Source organism: Oncorhynchus kisutch, linkage group LG18 (assembly GCF_002021735.2).
Source record: "Oncorhynchus kisutch isolate 150728-3 linkage group LG18, Okis_V2, whole genome shotgun sequence".
NCBI classification, from domain to species: Eukaryota; Metazoa; Chordata; class Actinopteri; order Salmoniformes; family Salmonidae; genus Oncorhynchus; species Oncorhynchus kisutch.
The window spans coordinates 23,773,574-23,794,282 of NC_034191.2; the positions used below are offsets into that span (position 1 = coordinate 23,773,574).

The following is a 20,709-nucleotide window of genomic DNA, read 5'->3' on the forward strand; positions in this document are numbered from 1 at the left end:
CCTGGCCACAAAATCCCAATTTCACGCCCTCGCTCCGGCGCACAGGCGAAGACGGCTGCTAATTTGGTTCACGTGTGCCTCCCTCCTCCTCCTGTTCCCCACTGCTAACAGACCTGGGGGCCAGAGGTGTGGACTGGAACCTTTTGTCTGCAGGGAAGGTTAAGTGGGGGAAGGGCGATGGTTATTCCGGCACGCACAACATCCATTCAGTAGGTGTCTCTCGGGACAGATATCATAGTGGCACTCTGTACACCAACCACTCACTGACATTACTCACAGGATGACACCAGAGCAGTGGCTGTCAATATATTTTACAGTATATCTACAGCACATCTCTCTCCCAATGTCTGTCAATGATTATATAGTCCCATTTTACATACCACTTCTAATCCAAATTGGAATGATCCGTATGTTCTCTTAATTGGCAGGCAATAAAAGGATTTACCACAAGCCACATGCAGGCACGGGCCTTCCTTTCTCCACTCTGTAATCTAAGTTGTGGGTGTCATAGATCACCAACCTTACCCTCCTTCTGTCATAATCACACCCCATATTAAACCCAATCACACTGTCAGGCCACTAAATGGATGGGTCTTATCCTATGATAGACTACCACTCTGTGTTAGAGGTGGCTGGCGGATGCTTATTAACGCTCAGTGATAGTGACCTGCTCTGCCCAGCCTGCCATAATGGGACTCCCAGGCATTGAAACCGTATCAGGAAATCCATCTTTTAGCAGAGACTCTAGACCCAAGCCAGCCTCCCCAGTTAATGGATGGACAGTACATTAGCTATCTTACAGAGAACTGCATAGGCTGTTTAGAGAGGGAGTGAGCACCATTCTCAGTATACAGTATGAAATGTAATCATTTGTAATGTGTTAAACAGAATCATATTCAGTTCAGACTATAGGAGCTTCATGCACCAGGAAATATCATGTTGAAGTTAAAACATGAATGTTATGCAGTACAGACACACGCACATTGGTTAAGTACAGACACACGCACATTGGTTAAGTACAGACACACGCACATTGGTTAAGTACAGACACACGCACATTGGTTAAGTACAGACACACGCACATTGGTTAAGTACAGACACACGCACATTGGTTAAGTACAGACACACGCACATTGGTTAAGTGCAGACACACGCACATTGGTTAAGTGCAGACACACGCACATTGGTTAAGTGCAGACACACGCACATTGGTTAAGTGCAGACACACGCACATTGGTTAAGTGCAGACACACGCACATTGGTTAAGTACAGACACACGCACATTGGTTAAGTACAGACACACGCACATTAGTTAAGTGCAGACACACGCACATTGGTTAAGTACAGACACACGCACATTGGTTAAGTGCAGACACACGCACATTGGTTAAGTGCAGACACACGCACATTGGTTAAGTACAGACACACGCACATTGGTTAAGTACAGACACACGCACATTGGTTAAGTACAGACACACGCACATTGGTTAAGTACAGACACACGCACATTGGTTAAGTACAGACACACGCACATTGGTTAAGTACAGACACACGCACATTGGTTAAGTACAGACACACGCACATTGGTTAAGTACAGACACACGCACATTGGTTAAGTACAGACACACGCACATTGGTTAAGTACAGACACACGCACATTGGTTAAGTACAGACACACGCACATTGGTTAAGTACAGACACACGCACATTGGTTAAGTACAGACACACGCACATTGGTTAAGTACAGACACACGCACATTGGTTAAGTACAGACACACGCACATTGGTTAAGTACAGACACACGCACATTGGTTAAGTACAGACACACGCACATTGGTTAAGTACAGACACACGCACATTGGTTAAGTACAGACACACGCACATTGGTTAAGTACAGACACACGCACATTGGTTAAGTACAGACACACGCACATTGGTTAAGTACAGACACACGCACATTGGTTAAGTACAGACACACGCACATTGGTTAAGTACAGACACACGCACATTGGTTAAGTACAGACACACGCACATTGGTTAAGTACAGACACACGCACATTGGTTAAGTACAGACACACGCACATTGGTTAAGTACAGACACACGCTCATTGGTTAAGTACAGACACACGCTCATTGGTTAAGTACAGACACACGCACATTGGTTAAGTACAGAAACACGCACATTGGTTAAGTACAGAAACACGCACATTGGTTAAGTACAGACACACGCACATTGGTTAAGTACAGACACACGCACATTGGTTAAGTACAGACACACGCACATTGGTTAAGTCAAAGCTAGGACACCTGTCTTTTCTAGGTTTTTAAAACTGCCTGTTTCAGCTGGTGGGCATCTGAATGATCTGAAGCCCCACCTGCTCACCCAGAGGGAGCTATGTGTGTCTTTGAGTTGGTTTGAAAGTGCAGACAAATTCCACTCGATCCATCTAAAATAAAATGCAACATTCCCTCAGTCTTTGCCTTAGAAAGTTATCAAAGCCCAGGCACAGTCTGATTCTGAGCATGCTCCATCTCATCTCAGACTGCGACCGCTCTCCGCTAGTGCTATCTAACACTACATAGTTACTCAACAACCAGCCGCCTTGGTGAAGACGGTCAAGATGACCGTGCAGTCAGGGACATGGTGTACGCTATACAGTCAGGTCTCGTTTTATTTTCATTTCAGAATGCTTTCAGAATCGGAGCCTATTTTGCTGTGTGATGTCGAGGGCCTTGTCTGACAAAAGCCTCTTCAGTCTTTTGCAATATGATACTAAAATAGCTTGATACTGTAGAAACGTGTAACCTAGCCAACAGAGTGGATACTCTAATATGCAGTATAATCAGGTCTTCCAAATGGAGAGAGAGGGAGCATGGAGGCCTAATCCAATCACACACCGGCAGTGTTACGGTTCGCCTCCATTTGGGCACTCTGCATAATGTGGCCTGTCAGCTTCCAGCAGTTAGACAGAGAGAGAGCCTTGGGTTCCAGTCAGGCAGTGTTGGGTTACAGTTCCACAGCCCAAAGAGGAGAGATGGCTGTTGGGCATTCCATACGAATTCGGGAACATTGATGAGCATTGAAAACACACATGAACTGCACATCGCCAAGGCCTCCCCTTCGCTGGGCTGGCAGATCAAACCAGGGCAGAGATGCCAGAACATCTGTGGCGTTGAGAGACAGCAGAGTGGTGACAAAACATTTCCAATCTCCCTCCGGGCCTGCTTGTGATCTGGTAGTTTACCTCACACGGCGAGGGGTGATAGAGACAGAGTGACATACAGCCGTGGTAATCATTTATGCCTTTCTTTGTTATGAAATGCGATGTGGGGATTTCTATATTTATTCACAGTAGATTGTCTGTCTCTCTGTCTGTCTCTCTGTCTGTTTGTCTCTCTCTCTCTCTCTTTTCATGTCTTTGTTTTTTCAGACTGTTGCCGTCTGGATCCAAGTAGAGTTTTAGCACTCTAGTCTAGCTCTCCTGCCCTGGGGGCTTTCCCTCTCCCCCTCCCTCCATCCACCCCTCTGTAATCTGGTAGAGTTGAATTAGATCAGTGCGAGTCATCAGGCACTGTTTAAGCCATCAAAGAGTGCTCTGTCTCCTGCTGTGGGCCCACTGGCTGTGAGGGAAGAACAGTGAGACTGTGTGTCTGGGACCCCAGAGACACCCCTCACCCTCCATACACCCCCTCGACCCCCTCTAGCCTGGCAGGGCTCAGGGTGACATCATCACCTCGTCCCTAACCCCTGACCCTTGCCGTTTGACCACCGTGGTGTCGGGGTGATAGTAAACCCTCTGTGTGTCAAGGGAGGACATAGTTAGGAGGTCACAGTGGCCACTGATAGGTATTAACCCCACCTTGTGAGTCCCACCCAGGGTGTGACCAGGTCAGTGAGAATGGCCTCTGAAAGCCTCTTAAAGCCCTTCTACCTTGTCCATGTGTGAGTCATTCATGTATTATATTGCCAAACAAACAACCCTTCCCTTTGAGGTACTGTGACAACAAGGAGAGTGGAAGCTGGAGCATGTGTTGTTTGTGTACACACGTATCTGACCAATGTGTTTGCGGCAGCTACCTTATAATATAATTGATTCTTTCCCAAGTTGATACACTGTCTGTCTGGACAGTGTGTGTGTGTGTGGCCCTGTGCTCTGTCTCTGACTGCTAGTCTCCCTCTCCTGTGTGACTGACAGATCTGGAGTGTGGAGATGTGCCCCTGCTCACTCCAGGGAGTAAAGAGATGATGTCGCAGGCTCTGAAGGACACGTTCAGCGGCTTCACAAAGGAACAGCAACGACTGGCTATTCCCAAAGGTAAGGCACTTAAATAAGGGATTACTTTCTCTTTTTGTGTCTTTCTCTCTATTTCTCTTTCTCTCCCTCTGTTTCTTGTTCTACCTCTCACTTTACATGTATATTTTTAGATTAACCACTGTGACATGTTTCCATATACACACTCAAAACCTAAACCCCTCCTCTCAGTATGACTAAAGATAGCTTAGTGGTGACATTATATTCAAAATGACAGATTGAGTGTACTGGTTGTCAGACAGACTGTAGGAATCAGAGAATGCCAGGGTAGAGAGACAGACAAAAATGATTAATTATGGTTCCTCGATTGAGGCATACCACAGAGCTCATCATTTTGGTATTAGCAGGTCTATATTGGGATTCCCCAGTCCAGCCCTCCCAGGCAGTCTGCAAGTAGCTGGGGTTTCACTGACAGTCTATTGTTGCTGTCACCACGTATCTGCACCACTTCTCCTCTTACCTCTAATAGCAACAGCAGATCTAAAATCATGACCCACTGAAACTGCTAATGAATGTGCTTGTGAAATGGCTTTGTGGCCTGATAATACCTCATCTCTAGTTCAGGGGAGTGTAGATTAAACCAGAGGAGTGGAGTGTAGGTATTTTGTGACCATGTATATGACTGTGACCTTGGGTAGCACTTCAGTGACATGTCCCTCCCTCTCCCCACATGTCCCTCTCAGACCCCAGGCAGTGGACAGAGAGCCACGTGGGAGAGTGGCTGACGTGGACGGTGAATGAGTTCAGCCTGAAGAGTGTGGACTTCCACAAGTTTTGTATGAACGGGGCCAGTCTGTGTGCTTTGGGGAAAGAACGCTTCCTGGATCTAGCGCCTGACTTTGTGGGCGACATTCTCTGGGAACATCTAGAGATGCTTCAGAAAGGTAGGCCCAGGCTGTAGCATGATTGTACTACAGTACCCATAATGCTCCGTACAACATATCAATCAGCGTTGGGCTCAAATCGAATTGTAGTCATTTAATATTCAGAAATGTCAAAACTTTTTATATAAATACTTTTCAGTTTATTGAGAAGTAATTCAAAAAATAAATGCCTTTAATATATTATTAAATTGTGATTTCTCTTTACTTCCTGAATTGACTACCTTCAATGAAAAATTTAGCCCAACCCTGGTATCAATCACAAGCCTCAGAAATGCTTACTGTGCCTGTCACATTAGCTGTAGTGTGTATTGAAGCACAGCGTTGTCTATCTTTGTGCAAAACAATTTCAAGTGTTAGCGCTGTTAGCGTTTACATGGTAATCTGAGATGAAGAGGAAGACCTCCCTTTCGTCCTGGTCCTCCTGATATTTAATCAGCTAGGCCCAACCATACTGGATGCAGTGTGTTTATGGCTATTATACGATACATGAAATCAATGACGGGGTCAGTGACAGTTGATATCTATTTTTCATGAAGAAGACACAAAGCATTTCCCTGTCAACGGCCTGTCCTCTACCTTCCAGGAGTCCCACTATACCTCAGACTACTTTGTCAGTAAGTATCACTGAGGGGACTACATCCTATGTACTGTAAATAAACTGGCTCTAATGCATCAATGGTCTGTTAATCCCTCTCTATCTTTCTCTCCTCCTCCCTTTCTCTCTCCCCCTCCCTCTCTCTCTCCCCCTCCCTCTCTCTCTCCCCCTCCCTCTCTCTCTCCTCATCCGCGTCCTACTCCTGTATTTCTCCAGGCTATGGCGTTGAACATGCCCAGTGCGTTCCTCCCTCTGAATACTCCGAGCCGGGCTTCATCACAGAGTCCTACCAGACCCTTCACCCAATCAGCTCAGAGGACCTGCTGTCACTCAAGTACGAAAGTGAATACCCCAACGTCATCCTCCGGGACATGCCCCTCAACCCACTTCAGGGGGACTACTTCTCCGTCAAACAGGAGGTGGTCTCCCCCGACAACATGTGTGTGGGCCGCATCAGCAGAGGTGAGGGGTTACACACAAGATAGTGAAGGAAATGGTTGGAAATCAAGGTTTAGTGTCGTGTGGCTGTTACAGCTGCTCTATTTTAAGTGCCCTATCTCAAAGAGGAACAAGTTAACTTGGGTAACTTGGGGCCAATACTTGAGTAGGCCTTTAGTCCATGTCTCAGTTCTGCATAAGACTGAGACTCTGATTCAATCTGATTCAATCCATACAGTATGATTCTATGATAGATATGATTTGTGTGAGTTGAGGTCTAGCTAATTGTGTTGGGTTCGTGAACATCACTGTGTGCGTGTGATTTTGCTGATGTTCTCCAGTCTTGCCCTGCCACATCACTGCATGCACCAGGATAGTAGAAAGGAGGCCCTATAGCTAGCTTGTGGATCAAGCAAACTCACCTTGAGGAGAAAATAAATTGTTTGTGTCAAGAGTGAGAAGTGAATAAAGCCACACGGTTCATTAGAGCTGTCTGTCCCTATAGCTTTCATGTAAAACAGCTCAAGCGAGGTAACCTTAAAAAACAACCAAATTTTTTTTCTCTCTCTCAACTTTCTCATCTCTGTTTCTCACATCTCAACCTTGAGGTTGTTCTCAGCAAGCAAGGACAGAGAGTGACAGAGTGTCAGAGAGCGTGGGTTTTCTTTCTCATAAACCACTCTGTTTACTTTATCACATGCACATCTGGTTGCTTTCCCACTGATCGTTTGGAGAAGAATTAACAGTGTGGTTTACATTGATACTAATAAAGCTGGGATTTTCTTCTCAAATCCCCCAGCTGAACAAATGAATAGGGGGTATCAGTGATTTTACTGTACACAGGACCAATTCAGTGGACTGACTGGGCATTCGCCTGCAAGGTATGTCCAGGCCTCGTACATAATAAATCCCAGGGTTTTTGGCAGCGCATTGTGCTTTCTCAATGTGGGAAAGTATTTGTGGCACCACCGAAAACCACACGTGGCTTCAATTTGTGCAATAGAAGATTTCAGCATCAGTCGAGGCACTGGATTATCTTTCATTCTTTAATAGCTCTCAGTTGAAATGCTCCTCTTATCTTTGCCGAGGCCAGAAATAGCAATTAAATTTGTATTGATCTTCTTCCAATTAGACAAAATCAAATGCCAGTTGCGTATGCTAAACTGAGGTGTGAAATGAAGGGGCCAAGACCATACATTGCGTTATACAGAACAAAGAAGCTCAGTGAGAGTGTAATTTACTGCCAATGTCTAATGTGTATTCCTGCTATAAATATTGTCCTCTGTCAAATCGTAATGTCCCTGCTCAAAACTATTTACTTTCAGACAATTATATTATCATTCCCTCTCACACTGAGACAATACAACTAACAGCTTCTGCTCTCCCCCTCTCTGTCTCTCAGGTAAGCTGGGAGGCCAGGACTCGTTTGAGAGCATTGAGAGCTTTGAAAGCTGTGACCGTCTGACCCAGTCCTGGAGCAGCCAGTCTTCCTTCAACAGTCTGCAGCGCGTCCCATCCTACGACAACTTTGACTCCGAGGACTACCCCAACGCCCTACACGGACACAAGCCCAAGGGAACCTTCAAGGACTACGTCAGGGAGCGCTCAGACCTCAGCAAGGACAAACCTGTTATCCCCGCCGCAGCACTCGCAGGATACACAGGTCAGACAAAATTAATAAACAAATGTTATCAATAAATCCATCAATCAAATGTATTAATAAAGCCCTTTTACGTCAGCAGATGTCACAAAGCGCTTATGCCAGAAACCCAGCTTAAAACCCCAAACAACAAGCAATGCAAATGTAGAAGCACAGTGGCTAGGAAGAAACCTAGAGAGGAACCTGGCTCTGAGGGGTACCCAGTCCTCTTCTGGCTGTGCCGGGTTGAGATTATAAGAGTACATGGCCATTGAGGCCAGATTGTTCTTCAAGATGATCAAATGTTTATAGATGACCAGCAGGATCAAATAATAATCACAGTGGTTGTAGAGGGTGCAAAAGGTCAGCACATCACAAGTAAATGTCAGTTGGCTTTTCATAGCCATAGCATTCAGAGGTCAAGACAGCAGGTGCAGTAGAGTGCGAGATAGAGGGAGAGTCGAAAACAGCATGTCCGTGACAAGGTAGCACGTCCACTGAACAGACTATTGTAGCATAGATACTGGTGGCTGAGATGGGGGGGTTTGGGGGACACTGTGGCCCTGGCCGACGACCAGGCAGGATATACCTCCACCCACTTTGCCAAAGCAACAGACCACCAACATACTACCCTGAGACAAGGCTGAGTATAGCCCACGAAGATCTCCTCCAGTGCCTTGCCGTTCACCTTCGCACCCCTGGGCCAGACTACACTCAATCATAGGACCTACTGAAGAGATGACTCTTCAGTAAAGACTTAAAGGCTGAGACCGTGTCTGCGTCTCCTACATGGATAGGCAGACCATTCCATGAAAATTGAGCTCTAAGCTCTGCCTCCAGCTGTTTGCTTCAAAATTTTAGGGACATTGAGGAGGCCTGCGTCTTGTGACCATAGCGTAATGTGTAGGTATGTATATGTATGTATGTATAGCAGGACCAAATCGGAGAGATGGGTAGGAGCAAGTCCATGTAATGCTTTGTAGGTTAGCAGTAAAACATTGAAATCAGCCCTAGCCTCAACAGGATGGCTAGCACTGGAGTAGTATGATACACATTTTTGTCAAGATTCTAGCAGCCGTATTTACCACTAACTGAAGTTTATTTAGTTCTTTATCCAGGTAGCCGGAGAGTAGAGCATTGCAGTAGTCTAATCTAGAAGTGAGAAATGTATGAATTAGCTTTTCTGCATAATTTTTTAACAAAAAGTTAGATTTTTGCAATGTTACGATGATGGGGAAAAACCTCCAATTGAAATATTCTTTATTATGTTCCTCAAAAGAGAGAGCAGGGTCCAGAGTAACGCCAAGGTCCTTCACAGCTTTATTTGAGACGACTGTACAATCATCAATATTAATTGTCAGATCAAACAGCAGATATCTTTGTTTCTTGGGATCTCGATCTAGCATCTCTGTTTGTCCAAGTTTAAAAGTAAAACATTTGCTGACACATAGGTTTCCAGGGTAGGCCATTTTTCGGCTTCACCGTGTTTCATCGAAATGTACAGCTGTGTGTCGTCCTCATAGCAGTGAAAGTTAACATTGTGTTTCTGAATGACATCACCAAGAGGCAGAATATATAGTGAAAACAAGTGGTCCTAAAACAGAACCTTGAGGAACACCAAAACTTGCAATTGATTTGTCAGAGGACAAATCATCCACAGAGATTAATTGATATCTTTCCGACAGATAAGATCTAAACCAAGGAAGAACTTTTCCGTGTAGACCAATTAGGGTTTCCAATATCTCCAAAAGAATATGTTGATCGATGGTGTCAAAAGCAGGTCTAGGAGCACGAGGACAGATGCAGAGCCTCGGTCTGATGCCATTTAAAGGTAATTTACCACCTTCACGAGTGTAGTCTCCGTGTTTTGATGGAGTCTACATCTAGAGTGTAGCGTTTTGTATACATGAAGACAGCTTTTACATTTTTGGGGGGAGAGCAATGGGAGATTCAATTTAGGCCAATCATTTTTTACATTTCCCGGGTCAAGGCTTGGCTTTTTCAAGAGAGGCTTCATTACTGCCTTGGTTAGTGAGTTTGGTACACATCCAGAGGACAGGGAGATGTTTATTATGTTCAACATAGGAGGGCCAAGCACAGGAAGTATCTCTTTCAGTAGTCTAGTTGGAATAGGGTCCAGTATGCAGCTGGAAGGTTTAGAGGCCATGACTATTTGTGTGAATGTGTCAACAGATTCAGCATTAAAAAACGTGAGTATCTCCAGTGATCCTATGTCCTGGCAGTTCTGTGCAGATTCAGGACAACTGAGCTTTGGAGAAATACACAGATTCAAAGAGGATCATTATCTTTTTGTTGAAGAAGTTAATGAATTCATCACTGCTGAAGTAAAGTAAAAGCAATCCTCTCTTTGGGAATGCTGCTTTTTAATTAGCTTTGCAACAGTATAAAAAGTACATTTTGGATTGTTCTTACTCTCCTCAATTAGGTTGGAAAAATAGGCTGGTTGAGCATCAGTGAAGGCACTTCGATATTGCACAGTACTGTCTCTTCAAGCAAGTCGGAAGACTTACAGTCTGGTGGAGCACCATTTCCATTCTAATTTTCTGGAAGCTTGCGTAAGGGCTTGGGTATTTTATGTATACCAGGGAGCTAATTTCTTTTGACAAATGTTTTTAGGGGTGAGACTGCATCTAGGGTGTAGTGCAAGGTTAAATTTAGATCCTCAGTTAGGTGGTTAACTGATTTTTGTACACCGACGTCCTTGGGTAGGTGGAGGGAGTCTGGAAGGACATCTATGAATTTTTGGGTTGTACGAGAATTTATAGCGCAGATTTTGACAATCCTTGGTTGGGGTCTGAGCAGATTATTGGTTGCCATTGCAAACTTAATAAAATGGTGGTACGATAGTCACGGATTATAAGAAAAAACATTTAGATCCACAATATTTATTCCACGGGACAACTAGATCCAGGTTATGACTGTTGCAAAGCGTAGGTCCGGAGAGATGTTGGACAAAACCCACTGAGTCGATGATGGCTCTGAAAGACTTTTGGAGTGGGTCTGTGAACTTTTCCATGTGAATATTGAAATCACCAAAAAATGTAATATTATCTGCCATGACTACAAGGTCCGATAGGAATTCAGGGAACTCAGAGAGAAAAGCTGTGTACGGCCCAGGAGGTCTGTAAAAGGTAGCTATAAAAAGTGATTGAGTAGGCTGCATAGATTTCATAACTAGACGCTCAAAAAAAATGAAAACACTATTTGATTTATTTTTTTGTTGAAATTTGCCTTTTGTAAATGTTAGCAACACCTCCGTCTTTGCGCAATGCGCTGTGGATATGATCACTAGTGTAACCAGGAGGAGGGGCCTCATTTAACAACGTAAATTCATCAGGCTTGAGCCATGTTTCTCAGGCCAATCACATCAAGGTTATGATCAGTGATTAGTTAATTGACTATGACTGCTTTGGAAGTGAGGGATCTAACATTAAGTAGCCCTATGTTAAGATGTGAAATATCACAATCTCATTCAATAATGACAGGCATGGAGGAGTTCTTTATTTCAGTGAGTTTGCTAAGGCGAACACCGCCATGTTTAGTTTTGCCAAACCTAGATCGAGGCACAGAGATGGTCTCACTGGGGATAGCTGAGTTGACTACACTGACTGTGCAAGTGGCAGACTTCCCTAAGCTGTCAGGTTGGGTAGCAGCCTGCTGCCTGGCCTGCACCCTATCTCATTGTGAAGCTAGAGGAGTTAGAGCCCTTTCTCTATATTGATAGATAAGATGACTAAATTCAGGTTACAGTTTGAAAAATGTGCGATCAACTACAATAGGCATGGCCAAACGTTCATCCCTCTTCCTTCTTACAGGCGTTGTTATGCCACCCAACTGGGCCCTATGTTACATGTTTGCCAGGCAGTTGCAGCAGTTGTACATATTGTAGGTGTACCTCAATGTAACTGGGTCTCCGTAACTGGCTGCACAGCTTCTGGCTGAGAGCGTTTTATATACACTCTTCTATATCAGCCTCTGTGGCACTGCAGGCCCAGAGTCATGCACTTACAGGAAACACTTGCTCCCAGCCTCTTCTCTTTCTTCTCTCCATCTCGCGTTGTCTTGCACTTCTGACTTTTTCATCTGCACCGTTTTATCTGTGGCCGCATCTCAACCTATTTTCCAGGTCGTCTTGGCAACCCGGGTGCAAACACAAAACGATACCTGCCCTGTGCACTTAAAACTTGAGTAGATTTATCTGTTCATCTGTTATAGCTCCTTTCTGCCTACCTGATGAAAAAAAACTACTCTTTCTTCTATTTAAACAGAAAGAAACACATTTTAGAAGTAAAAAAAAAAGATCCAAGGTCTGGCACATTTCTATTTTAGTATTCCTTTTATGAGGTTTCAGTTCGTTGCTACTTAAATCCCTATTCACCATTTGACATTTTGGAACCTATACAGAAAAACCACATGATTTCACATGTGGAAAATCACATGATTTCACGTGAAATAATTTGAAAATGTGTTTTTTTTGTGAACACGTGAAATCCATGTGGTCTTTCCGTAATTTACCGCATATATACAGTGCATTCAGAAATTATTCAGACCCCTTGACCTTTTCCACATTTTGTTACGTTACAGCCTTATTCTAAAATGGATAAAATGATTTTTTCCCCCTCATGAATCTACACACAATAACCCATAATGACAAAGCGAAAATAGGTTTTTAGACATTTTTGCGCGTTTATTACAAATTGTATTTTTGCAACTTGATTAGAGTCCACCTGTGGTAAATTCAATTGATTGGACATGATTTGGAAAGGATGTCTATATAAGGTCCCACAATTGATAGTGCATGTCAAAGCAAAAACCAAGCCATGAGGTCAAAGGAAATTGTCCATAGAGCTCCGAGACAGGATTGTGTCGAGGCACAGATCTGGGGAAGGGTACCAAAACATTTCTGCAGCATTGAAGGTCCCCAAGAACACAGTGGCCTCCATCATTCTTAAATGGAAGACGTTTGGAACCACCAAGACTTCCTAGAGCTGCCTGCCCGGGCCAACCTGAGTAATTGGGGGAGAATGGCCTTGCTTAGGGAGGTAACCAAGAAGCCGATGGTCACTCTAACAGAGCTCCAGTGTTCCTCTGTGGAGATGGGAGAACCTTCCAGAAAGACAACCATCTCTGCAGCACTCCACCAATCAGGCCTTTATAATAGAATGGCAAGACAGAAGCCACAACTCAGTAAAAGGCACATGACAGCCTGCTTGGTGTTTGCCAAAAGGCACACAAAGGACTCAAGATTCTCTGGCACACAAAAAACAAGATTCTCTGGTCTGATGAAACCAAGATTCAACTCTTTGGCCTGAATGCCAAGCGTCACGTCTGGAGGAAACCTGGCACCATCCCTATGGTGAAGCATGGTGGTGGCAGCATCATGCTGTGGGGATGTTTTTCAGCGGCAGGGACTGGGAGACTAGTCAGGACTGAGGAAAAGAGCAAAGTACAGAGAGATCCTGGATGAAATCCTGCTCCAGAGCGCTCTGAACTTCAAACTGGGGCAAAGGTTCCCCTTTCAACAGGACAATGACGCTAAGCACACAGCCAAGACAACACAGGAGTGGCTTCAGGACAAGTTTCTGAATGTCCTTGAGTGGCCCAGACAGAGCCCGGACTTGAACCCAATCAAACTTCTCTGGAAAGACCTGACAATAGCTGTGCTGCAACACTCCCCATCCAATCTGACAGAGCTTGAGAGGATCTGCAGAGAAGAATGAGAGAAACTCCCCAAATACAGGTGTGCCAAGTTCGTAGCATAACACCCAAGAAGAATCGAGGCTGTAATCGCTCCCAAAGGTGCTTCAACAAAGTACTGAGTAAAGGGTCTGAATTCTTATGTAAATGTCATATTTCTGGTTTTTTTGTAATGCATTTAGGATCTTGTATTAATACATAATACAAAAACCTGTTTTTGCTTGGTGGTATTATGTGTAGATGGATGAAATCGTTGTTTTTCCTCATCAATTTTAGAATAAGGCTGTAACGTAACAAAATGTGGAAGAAGTCTAGGGGTCTGAATACTTTCCTAATGCACTGTACATCTATGGAGACTGAGAAGCAATTTAAGGGGAAACAGTCTCTCAATAACTTTAATGCACTAGAAAGACTAGTCCTTTGGGGACTTTCTCCCCTCTGTATTAATTTGCAGTCACAAGGTCGTTAGTAGGGAAGAAGGGAAATGCCAGAACACACACGTCACTTACTTCAGATTGCATAAGGCATGGCCCACAATTGGCATCTCAAGGTCATTTTTGATCTGCAAGGTTGTCTGTACTAATAAATTATGTAAATTACCTAATTCATGCATTAATCTTTTGATGATAATTGCATACCTACAGAGACGTAAATTAGAAATGTAAGATAAAGTGAAAGATAGATATAAACAATTGGCATGCCCTCATTGAAGCCTTTGACATTAGTAATATAATGCCAGCTTGTGGTAAAGATGTAGGATCTTAATTTGATCCACCCTGTTGAAGGATAACTTTCCTGCAATGGTTTTAAAAGGCTTCTGAAGTTTGTAATTTCCACTTAGAAATTTCAGACTTGATTTTCCCTAATGAAAAATGTATCATCCCCTACAAAAATGTCCATTAATTATAATCCACATAATAATTCACATTTCCTGTTGCTGCAGGATTATTTTCCTGTTGTAGTAAACTGACTCAAATTAAGATCCTACATCTGTAGGTTATTTGCTGCATGTCATCATTCATACATTTAATTCACAAAGTAATTAACTTCCCTATGTGTACAATGATGTAGCATTAGATACAAAGCTACCGTAGACTCATGTTCAGAGGCTAATGCATGTTCACATATTTTCATTGGAGTCAGAATACTTTCTCAGAGCTTTTAGTCATGCAGAACTAAAGAGAAGAAAATAAACATAAGACTTCAATATGCTTATGTCTAGCTGGCAACAACCATTTTTATTAACGGTTAGCACCCTGTAACCAGTCCTGCAGCCAAGAGAAAGATCACCCCCATTAGGCCCCCAAGCTACACATGCATTTTCTTACTATGTGATAATAGAGAGAATCTGCCCCAAAAAAAGAGTAAGACGTGTATGTACAGTAGTATCTCAAATAGCTGTTGATGAAAACGTGTTTTGGCTTCCTGTCCCAGTAGCTGGGCACTGACAGGCACACACACGGTTCTCTGTCACACACAGTGATGAGTTGGTGTGATAAAGAAGGTGTGAGATAAGTGAGGCTCAGTCAGTCGTCAACTCAGAGGTTGACTGTGTTTCTCATCACCAATCACACTTCTGTCAGCTCTTGGGATGCAGCAGGCAGTCAGCCACAGTGCCTTGGACAATTACAGCCTACTCCTCCTATCTCTCTCTCTCAATTCAATTCAAAGGGCTTTATTGGCATGGGAAACGTGTTAACATTGCCAAAGCAAGTAAGGTAGATAATATACAAAAATGAAATAAACAATAAAAATTAACAGTAAACATTACACATACAGAAGTTTCAAAACACTAAAGTCTCTCTCTCTCTCTCTCACTCTCTCTCTCTCTCTCTCTCACTCTGTGTCTCTGTCTCTCTCTGTCCACCCTGCACAGGCTACAGCCTCATCTGTAAAGCCTAAGGGCAGATCCTAAACAGTACTATGAATGCCAGCCCTCCCACCCTTTCTCCACCGTAGAAGTTTTTTCAATGAGGCCCATTCTGCTTGGAGGCTTATAACATATTTTTGGAGATTTTTTGGGGGTGTCGCCAACATCTTCGTCTGAGCGCTCGAGGGGATTGGAAACGGGCACTGTTGTATCATCCTTATGTGGGCCCACTGTTACAGTAGTGGGATTTTTGGAATGTGACTTGATCTGGAGGATTATTTGCTGAATTTTGGGTGTTGCGTCTTTGCATTCATGTTCATAACTGAGTGAAGAGGGAAGAAGGCCTGGATTGAAAATAACTTATTTTGCTTTCAAGTGTTCAACCTACGGTCCCATTTCTCTGAAAGCTTTGGTTTGTGTTGTATAAGGGTGCGTTTATGAGCCAGTTCTGGGAGGTAACAGCTCCGCTCTGCTACAGCTTTGCTAAGCAGCCACTGCATAGGCAGGTGTGATTTGAACTGAGTGGGGTTTTCTGTCTGTATAGAAAACCACAAGATCAAAGAGTACCGAAGCTTTGTTTTTCTCTTCTGCTACTCTTTTTCTTTTCAACACACATGTAATAACCCCAGCAGTTCTGGTTGTCACATTTAGGCCATTTGTTAAGTGTACAAATATATACGTATATATTTGTATTCAAATTGTAGGTAAATGCATTAAACTGCTTTTATAGTATATTGCATTATCAGTGCATATCTGAACATTACAGAAGGCAAGCAACATTTATTTACCAATTAGATTAAATGTCTACACACACACACACACACACACACACACACACACACACACACACACACACACACACGGCCTCATATGAAGACCCCCTCTTATTTTTAAACCACGGTGATTTCATTGCCATGGAATTCATACAGTCAGACAAAAATATGCTGTGAACTCCAGCTCCAGATACTGCAGAGGGTAAAGTGTACTCAAAGGGATTCATGATGAATGGGACCCTTGTCTGTGAAAACACTGATTTCTCTCCACTATCGTGCCTTGTGCATGTCTGATTTAGAATTGAATATTTGTCTTTTTATAGTAGGAAATGAATGACCCTAAGACGAGTAGTTAATGAGAAGCATGAGGAGAACAGTCAGTCATGCTGTGTTTGCATGTGGCTGATGATGACATGTTCTGTCATACTGATCTGTATTATACTGAAAACAAGACTCCTCTCTCTGTGTTCTAACCTTGTTCTCGTCTCTCTCTCTTCTCCTGGTTCTGCTCTGCAGGCAGTGGCCCCATCCAGCTGTGGCAGTTTCTGCTGGAGCTTCTGACGGACAAATCCTGTCAGTCCTTCATCAGCTGGACGGGAGACGGCTGGGAGTTCAAGCTGTCCGACCCTGACGAGGTGAGAGGTCATGACCCCCCCCCCCCCCAACCACTGACCTTACATGGCATGGGGGCCCTAAACAGTTAGACAGAGGAGGTTGATCTCTTTTTAATGTGATGCCAACAACACTGTCATTTGCCTCACTTAGACTTAAAGGAACCTTAGTGGTATCAGGTACATTTAGCTACATTAAATATCGATCCATGTCAAGAGAAGACATGTACACGATAACATTGTATTGTGAGGTTAGTGCAGAGCTCTGTCTCAAGTTTGATACACAGTGTAACAGGGTGCCTTTTCCCTCTGTGACTCAGGTGGCTCGGAGGTGGGGGAAGAGGAAAAACAAGCCCAAGATGAACTACGAAAAGCTGAGCCGAGGCCTGCGCTACTACTACGACAAGAACATCATCCACAAGACATCAGGGAAGCGCTATGTCTACCGCTTTGTCTGTGACTTAAAAAGCCTGCTGGGATACACCCCCGAGGAGCTCCACGCCATGCTGGACGTCAAGCCTGATGCGGACGAGTGAAAACAGAGGGATGAGAGAAGAGGAGAAGAAGAGAGTAAAGGAGCCGAGGGGACTAGGGCTCAGAGATTGATATTTACCCTCCGGTAAAAGGGGGCGTCCATTTTGGGACCAAACATGTTCATTCTTAACACCTAAACTGTGGTCTGTATCATTTTGAGCTGTTGTCAAACGATGTTCAGAAAGAAAGCACTATGCCAAATGTGCAAATTCATAATTTGTTGCATTTGAGATAGATACAGGTATTACTTAGTAACTCAAGGCATATGGAAAGCCATCAATTAGAATAGAGTGGCCATTTAGCCTAAGTAGGACAAAGAACTGTCATTGAGGAAGAGGGCCAAGAGACAGTGAATGATTCATTTTAGGGAAGGACATTGCATGGATGGAGAGTTCCTTCTATGGAATTTGTTGCCAAATTAAAGATGGAAAGTAGTGGAAGTAGGTCACTGTTTCTATGCCACTGCACACAATAGGCATTGGGTAGAGTTCTCAGCTTGGACCAAAAAAGTATTTTAATTTTTTACTGTTGTTTCAGAAGCATAATGTTTGTGCCAGTATTATCGTTGAGATTGTACTGTTGAATCTCAGTCCGACCAGGGTTCCCCTGTTTAGTTTTTTTTTTATGCTGATGAAGCTATTCTGAAACCAAACATTGCACCATTTAAGGCTAAGTTAGTCCTGTCTCCTCTCTGCGAAAGCCCAATAACTGAAACATGCTGATTTGATTATACAGACGACACTAGACACTTGGCCTTTTTACTCATTTTCATAGGTTGGATAGAGAATAACTTACTCATACCAAGAACGGTTGATAGACAACTGAAAGTAACCGTTGCTTTAAAACTGACGCTTTCTCCTTTGCACATTTGCCGCATCGCTATAGAAATATACTGTCTGCCACCAGGACTTTGCAGATTGCATACATTACTGTCCTGCCACCAGTAATACAAGTCCTTAGACACCCTTTCTGTGGTGAGTTTTGAAAGTATTTGGACACAAAAGAGTCACGTGCTCAATCTGTATATTAAGTGGTTTTCCATGCCCCCATTTTAGCATTGTTTTAGACGAGAACAAAGAGGGAGGGACCTGTTGTCGACAGATTGAATTGCGAGCCGTGTACATGAGGGATTGTTTTTGTCGGAAAGCTTAGGAATGTAGAGTGTACTGTATTTTTGTGTGTTATGTGGTGTTCTCTGAATGAAGGGAAGCTGCCATAGATAGGTAAGGTATATCGAGGTGCATGATGGTAGTAGGATGAAAAGATAAGGGTTCGAAGCAAGGAGTATCAACTTTGGATGACTGTTTGAAGAAGAGGACTGGGTGGTTTTGGGAGGGAACCGTCGAGTTGTGAAGTCAAAGAGAATGATCATCATTATGGCATGAGGATGAGATTAATGCTTGTGCCGCTGCACAGCTTGGAGGCTTTTGTTAACTGAAGTGTTTGTATAGATGCTCCCTTTCACCACTGTCAGAGGAGGTAGAGATCTATAGGAAACAGGACTACCATAAACAGTTGAGCTAAAGGACTACTTGGAGAGATGTGGCATTGTATGCTATTTTCTTACCATGCTTTGTACATGCTTTTCTATGGTTTCTAAGATAAAAGGACATCCCATTCAGTATATGAAATGGATAAATGAAATTATATGCCCTGAAAACTGTATGTACTTGTGCGGCTTGCTGAAGATCCACAGTAGTTTTGCTGGTTGCTCGTCAGTGGGAACATGGCTGTACGCAGGCATTATGGGAAGAGCCGAAGTCAAGAAATATCATCTTAAAATACAAATGTTATTGTTTACAGTGGCTGAATGTTACCCATATTGATGAAAATAGGTTTTGAGATGTCTATTTGTACAGATTGTATTTCCTAACGCTTTATTAAGACCCAGATTAAACAAATAAGCAAGAGACTAAGCAGGAATAATAACCAAACCCATGTGAGGTCTGGGCGATAGATAGAGCCTTGGGTATGTCCACCATCTTGGAGGACAGGGACCGTTATTCCCTCACATTCAAAGTGTTGTTTCTGCTTTGATCTTTTGATTTGTTGGAAAGCACTCAGTGTTAGGACTCAGCGAAGAGATTTGGCTGGACTGACTGTAGTTCCCCCTTGAGATTATAGGAAAGCGATTTCTTTCCATATTAGTTACTTTTTAGTTGGGCAACTAACCACAGAGTTGGTACTTCAAGTGTCGGTCAGCATAAACACACACCCACACACACAAACATGTAATTGTGTAGGGAAGATTGAATTCTCTTGAACAAGTCAATCCACCCAGTCTCTGTGGTTCCGTCGTTTATGCACGCTACATGACCAGGATTCACATCACTGTTTGATTATTACTGTTCAGATGTTTTTACTTCAAAGAATGTTTTTTTTTTAATGTTAGGACAACTGTTCAGATATTTAAATATATGCTTAACTTGTTGTTGACGATGCCTTCCAGCTCCAAGCCAGTCACCATTTTGAGTAGATCAGAATATAATATCTTTGTCTGTTTAAATGGAACATATAGTGTGTCTGTTTGGACTTCAAAGTCAAGTTTGTTTCAGTAAATGTCATATACGTTAAGTTGTAGACACAAGTATTGCACAGCTATTTCTAAATGGACTAAATACATACATACACAGATACCTTACCATATTACCATATCTCAAACTGATCCATTAGGAAACCTGTTTTGTTATGGATGGTGTTGTTTTTTGTATATTTTATAGTGTTTCTGTATTTTTGTTAATGAGATACTTTTTATGTATTTAGTTCACAAACATTTGAATATTTTTCAATAATTTATATTTTATAAAAGAAAAAGACAGACAGCTGGTGCTTTCATGGGAAATAAAGGTAGCACAGGAAAAAATGTAGCGATTTTCTTTCGATATAGAGAATAGACCTTTCTGTTAAGGAAAAAGGCTGATGCTGGCCCATCATTGATTTCTGCTGGGAAGTTTTATAAACTGAAGCTTCTATTTCTTAATGTACTTTAAAAAAAATATGTCATAAAAAAATATATGTGAACAAATATTTCATACTTTGTGTGTATTGTGTGGTTATTTCTTCTAATATTACCAGAGCAAAAACGGCTTTTAAAACATTACATCTATACTGTAACTTACAGTACATTAAGCTCTTAACATGAAAGAAATCAGAAATTGCAGTCTTGGCTTCCTGGTCTTGACTACATGCCAAAAGAAAGGTTAGTCAGCTCTTTGTAAACACAATAAAAGTAGATACAGAAGTGTCTCCTGTACACATTATTATCCTCAAAATATTTCTATGTACTCATTTTAATAACTACCTGGGCATATACTAGGCCCATACACATCACACA

General features: G+C 42.9%; 1 protein-coding gene across 4 annotated transcripts in view; it reads left to right on the plus strand.

Moving 5' to 3' along the window:
• Positions 1–20,409, plus strand: part of LOC109909204 (protein C-ets-1) — a 43,620-nt gene extending 23,211 nt beyond the window's left edge. For 2 of the 4 annotated variants that reach the window (XM_020508242.2, XM_020508243.2), the window contains 7 exons: positions 4,197–4,316; positions 4,997–5,197; positions 5,734–5,811; positions 6,009–6,254; positions 7,633–7,893; positions 16,747–16,865; positions 17,162–20,402. In XM_020508242.2, the coding sequence (XP_020363831.1) occupies positions 4,197–4,316; positions 4,997–5,197; positions 5,734–5,811; positions 6,009–6,254; positions 7,633–7,893; positions 16,747–16,865; positions 17,162–17,377 (1,241 nt within the window). In that variant the 3' untranslated portion in view covers positions 17,378–20,402. Of the gene's footprint in view, positions 1–4,196; positions 4,317–4,996; positions 5,198–5,733; positions 5,812–6,008; positions 6,255–7,632; positions 7,894–16,746; positions 16,866–17,161 lie in introns of all 4 variants that reach the window. The other 2 variants (XM_020508241.2, XM_031795579.1) reach the window with 1 other exon arrangement.
• The last annotated feature ends 300 nt before the right edge of the window (positions 20,410–20,709 follow it).